The 5,571-nt window shown below is 31.6% G+C and overlaps 1 protein-coding gene across 1 annotated transcript; it reads right to left on the minus strand.

Moving 5' to 3' along the window:
* Nucleotides 1–1,015: 1,015 nt before the first annotated feature.
* Nucleotides 1,016–5,107, minus strand: LOC141534415 (uncharacterized). Its single transcript, XM_074253758.1, has 4 exons — nt 5,007–5,107; nt 4,132–4,290; nt 3,886–3,981; nt 1,016–3,808 (listed from the first exon to the last, which is right to left on the minus strand). Exons 1-4 carry the CDS (start codon nt 5,070–5,072, stop codon nt 1,301–1,303), a joined length of 2,829 nt encoding a protein of 942 aa, XP_074109859.1. The 5' UTR covers nt 5,073–5,107; the 3' UTR covers nt 1,016–1,300.
* Between the last annotated feature and the right edge of the window lie 464 nt (nt 5,108–5,571).

Here is a 5,571-nt window from a genome sequence, read left to right on the forward strand (position 1 = left end):
GACGTTTTAATTGCTGCGCTTTTCGTTGCTATGGTAACCTCTTTGGCAACGGTTACCATGGCAACTGTTACCATAGTAGCAGTTACTATGGCAACGGTTACTATGGAAGCGACTACCATGGCAACGGTTAAATATTAATGAGTAAATTTTTAAAAAATATTGATTAATTAAATTGTCGATAATAAAGATTTTGACAAAAGCGCGTTCAATTTTTTTGTAATTTTAAAATATGTATTTAATATGAACAAATTTATTTTCATATAAATTTGGATTTTAAATTTGGATATTTCATTTGAATAAAATTTGTTAATAGTTAACGAATCTCGTTTTAAATAATAAATAAATCATCCGACGTTTGTATCACTACTGTTGCAATTTGAGTAATCGTAATTTTAATGTCGTTGCCTGTTATAATTGAGAAATTTTTTATACATGCATAAATTTGATTGAGATAATCTTAGAATTGTAAAAAAAAAATTCATTGAGTTGGAAGTTTTAAGGAAACTAGTGATCGACAATGGTAACTGGTAATTAGTGATGTTATGGTAAGTGCAATATTGAAAAAAAAAAAAAAAAAAAAAAAAAAGAAGATAAATCGCAAGGAGCAATGTTGATTGAAAGAAACGAGGAATATTTATGTGAATACAGGAACAACAGAATAAAGAGAATGATAGAGATACATTTGGAGATATCGATGAATGTTAGAAAGAGAGAAGCAGACGAAGCGTGGATTAACACAGGAAACGCATCGGGTGGTCGCGGATCGCGAGATGGATAGACGATCGACTGAGAGATGTGGAGAAGCAAAACATTAAAAAGACTCGATGGATGAGTCGATTGAACGTATTAACGATCTCATCAATTAAACTCGCGTCCCCCAGGATATATGTGGATTCTCCATACCTATTTCAGATGAGCATTGAAAGATACAAAGAACATCAGACTTAAATTTATACGAATACAGTAATTACGTTATTAATTTTGGCGGAAAAAAATAATGTATTATGCATTTTTGTTTTGTTCGAGAACAACCTTTATTATGTTTTATTTAGTTACATTTTTTTATTATTTTAAATTACAAACTAATGAATTGATGAAAGAATGGGTGGCTAGAGGATGAGACCAACTACTTGTGAACGGAATGGTGAGTTTGGGTCTACATCTTCTGAAGATGACACTTTGGAAGATTCTGAAGAAACAATTTCTTAAGAATCTGGCTCTTCATTTTCTGAGGATGATGCTTCGGAAGATTCTGGAGAGTAAACTCCCAAAGGATCTTCAAATAGGATATTGTTGACATTTATGAAGAAGTTGCGAAAGAATCAGCAGAAGGAAGGGTAGCTCCGCTTTCATGTGGTACAGGAGTTACTGCAAGAGGTTGCGAAGGATCGGAATGTGTTGAAGATGTATTTTGAGGATTAGATGGAAGATTTTTGGATGGTTCGTTAGGAGTTGTACGGCTAGAATCATCATCAATTGAAATAGAATTTGATGGAGTAGTTGTGGTGATAAGATTAGAGACATTAGATTCATTTTCCATGGAAGAATCATTGATAGGATGTGGTGACATGGTCATAACTATAGGAATTATTGGAATTTGAGTAGTTGAGGTAACATTGACAGAAATAAATGGTGGGGGTGGTAGTGTCGTGGGTTTTTCGTTAGAATCAGATTCTGGCGAAGAAGGATGAGGCGATGGTACGTTAGGAATCATTTTGTTTGAATCTGATGTTTGAATGATTGGAATTGAATCGGATGGATTCATCGTGGAAGATTCATTAGCAGACATGGATTCATTTCTTATGGAAGAATCAATGCTAGAATGATTATTCATTGAGGAAACCATGGTCATAACTATGGGAATCATTGGGACCTGAGTAGTTGAGAAAATGTTTGTTGAATTGATTGGCTGAGGTGGTAATGTCGTTGATTTAATCTGATTATCAGATACAGGTGGTCCAGAAGTACTTGATGATGTAGTCTGATTCATGAGATTAGTGTCTGATCCTGGGACTAAAGGAGCTTCTAAAGAATGATTGAAAGACGGGATATCAGGAATCATAGGATTTAAATCTGAAGTTTGATTGATTGGTGAATGATATTTTGAAGAATTCAAAGATGTGTTTGTTGATAGCGGAGGTGGAGTTAAGTCATCAAAACTAGTCTCGTTAGCCGCATCTGTTGCTGTAGTAGCAAAAGGAGGATCCTTCGCTGAAGTATCAGATGATGACACAGTAGAGTCGGTAGTGATTGGGATATTGGATGGTTCCGTTCCTTGAGATTCAGAATCATGAGCTGCAAGATGACTGGATGACATTGTTGAAGTTTCGATTGAAGAGTCAGCAGGAATTGTATCAGAAGTTGCTGAGTTTTGTTTCTTATTTGACATCAGATCATCAGTTGTCAAAGAGTCTAATGGTTTCGAAGTTGTAGAATTTTCTGAATTAGTAATTGTAGGTGGTGAGACAGAAGTCGTATTTTCCGTTTGATTGTTTGTAGAAAGAACAGTAGAAGGATCTGTTTTTGTGGAATCAAGAGGTGTCAATATGTGGGAATTATTCATCATTAGGATATCAATCGGAAATTGTGTTGAAGATACTATATCAGAAGTATCCTCGAATCCATCTCTTCGGTTGAACTGTGGAAGGATGATAGGAGATGTCGTGTTAGTGCCGTTTACTATCATTTTTGCTGTCAAATTCAACGGCATGATTTTATTCGGTTCATTGATCATTGTACCATTTATAGGAAAGCTTGCTGTCGTCATTGAAACAGTGAAATTAATATTGTTCATATTGAGCATTTTAATGATATCAATTGGGGATTTAGATGTAATAGGCGTATAGGATGTTATATTATTTGAATCATCAGGTACTAAGTCAGCTGGATTTCTCATGAAAGTAGTCATTGAATCATTGTCTGTAGGTTTTGGTGTTAATTCTGCAATTGGTGGAGAAGTTTCCATGCTTGATGATGTTGAAACGTCGGTTGTGTTATCAATTGCTGCTACTGGATTTGGTTGTGTGACTTTATCTGGGTTATTGATCATTGTATCATTTATTGAAGATGCTTTTGGTGGTGACATCGAATCAGTTAAGTTGATTTTGTTCAAAGTGGGCGTAAAGAGAAAAAAGTTCCTTATGACAGTTTGTATTGAAGATTCAAATGTTCCAGACGTATCAGATGTTATATTTTTCGTATCATTGGGTACCTGGATAGCTGAATTACTCATATCAGTATTATTCAAATCATGATCTGAGGGTTTTGGTGTTAATTCTGCAATTGGTGGAGAAGTTTCCATGCTTGATGATGTTGAAACGTCGGTTATGTTTTTAATCGTTGCTCCTGGATGAGATGTTTTAACTTCATTCATTGCATTAATGATTGAATGATTTGAATCATTTGATATCTTCTCAGCATCGAAATCTTTCATATCTGGTGGACTTGTTGCAGTCGATGAATCATTTTTCATCATAGTTTTCACAGAACTCGGTGAAACTAATTCTGTGTTATTCACCATTTGCATCTGTGATGGGTTTTCTGACGACAGTGTTGTCGATGTAATTACTTCGTTCGGTTTGGATATCGAAGTTGCCGAAGATTCCGTTGAAGTAATTATTGAAGATGTCGAACTGGGTCGGGGAGCACTTGTAGTTGAAACTATTGATGAATTTCCTCCAGATGAATCCATCATTAAAGACGGCTTACCTGATGAATGGTATAACAATCTTTTCGAGACCATCTTCATTAGTCTATCGATTAAATTATTGCAAATCTTAATCTTTTTAATTCGGGACAAATGGTGTGACTGAAAGAAATAAATTCATGATGAAAGTTATTTAAATTTAAATTTTTGATCAATAATTTTGATGAGTAAATTCTTACATTTTTTAGAGTGAAATAGTAGTCGCATGCGAATCTTTTAAATTTTGGGTCATCGAACAGTTTGGTTTTTTGCGAAGATCCACTTGAATTTGCTAGCTGTTAAACAAAATTTTATTATTGTACAAAAAAAAATTCCTTTATCTTTATCATCAGTAGAATAACGGAGATTTTGTCTCCCTCATATTTATGTGATAAAAAATTGTTTTAAATCAATTTATAGATCAAACAATGTTTCTTTTAACTTACTTTTTTACGTTCTAGCTCTTCTCTTTCGTAAATTTTCTTCACAACCATCTTGAGATAACCTGGAGGCAGTGGGTTGTCGGATTTAACAATTCTTAGGGCATTTACTTTTGCAAAATCAATTTTTGATGTCCAGTTCTTCGAAAAGTCATCTCCTAATACCTGAATTGTAAGATATAATCACAATGTGTTATAAAATTTAAAAATATCATTAAAAAAGTTTGGAAAACAATGAGAACAAAAATATATAAAACAGCTAAAATAGCACGATAATGCGCAAGTGCTTCTAGTGGGATAAATGTACACAATATACATATATAGATATACAATCTTCTGATTTTTGTTTTATTTTATTAATTGTCAATAAACGACACTAAATTACCTAGCTATTCGCATTTGGTGACCTACAATTCTTTAAAAAAAAATTAATTAACTCAATCGATGGATTTTTTGGACGTACAGGAAAATTTTTGAGCTCTTTTGATTTTTTTTTTCAGTTTCTATTACACTAAATCAATTTTTAAAAAGTATGGTATTATTTTTCATTGAATAATCTTGACAATAGTGTACAAAATATCTTGATTCCGCGAACTAAAATGGCTATAATAATCAAAATAGTTGCTGAAATGAGACGAAAAAAATTTTTTGATCGTAAAGCACTCTGATGCTTCGCATCATGAGTCGTGCAAAACTAAAAATCTTAACTTCAATAATTAATTGTAATAAATCAACAAACAAATTTTTATAAAAAAAATTTTATTTAAAAAAAATAAATTTTCATAAAACAATTTTTTTAGTAATAATTTGTTCTTAAATAAAAAATAAAAAATGATTTTTTATTAATTTTATTACGAAAAAAAAAAAAGTTATTTTCTTACTTGTGAATTAATTGCAATAAAAATAAATAAAAACACACTGACAATCATTTCCACATTTAATTTCATTCTCAATAAATTCCCAATTAAAAACTTTCTCTTAAAGAAAAAAAAACTAAAACTAACTGAAAAATTATCACATACTTGTCCTTATATATAACTTCATATCAAGATCAAGGCCATAAAAATTTAGGAATTTTTCCATAAATGAATTTTTTTTATCATAATCGTAAACATCTTTCTTGACATTAAAAATGATATAATGATAAAAATTATAGTTATAAGAATGAAAAGTAAATTAATAGAGACAATATTTACTAATTGATAATTGATATAACGAAGTAGAGCATCATCATTACATCTGGTACCGTAGCGTCAATTAATTATCATTGACGTGACGACGGACGATAACTATCGCTAGATAAATATAAATATTTAATCTCTAAATAGAACATTGTTTTTTTATCGTTCATTTAAAATCAAATAGTCCAGTGTATTTTTAGATAACGAGGTTAGTCTTTTTATGAAACTTATTTAAATTGTTATTATATAGCTCGATTTTAAAATC

Source organism: Cotesia typhae, unplaced genomic scaffold, assembly GCF_013202065.1.
Source record: "Cotesia typhae breed Kobodo isofemale line unplaced genomic scaffold, CoteBio_Ctyphae scaffold_13, whole genome shotgun sequence".
In the NCBI taxonomy this organism is placed as follows: Eukaryota; Metazoa; Arthropoda; class Insecta; order Hymenoptera; family Braconidae; genus Cotesia; species Cotesia typhae.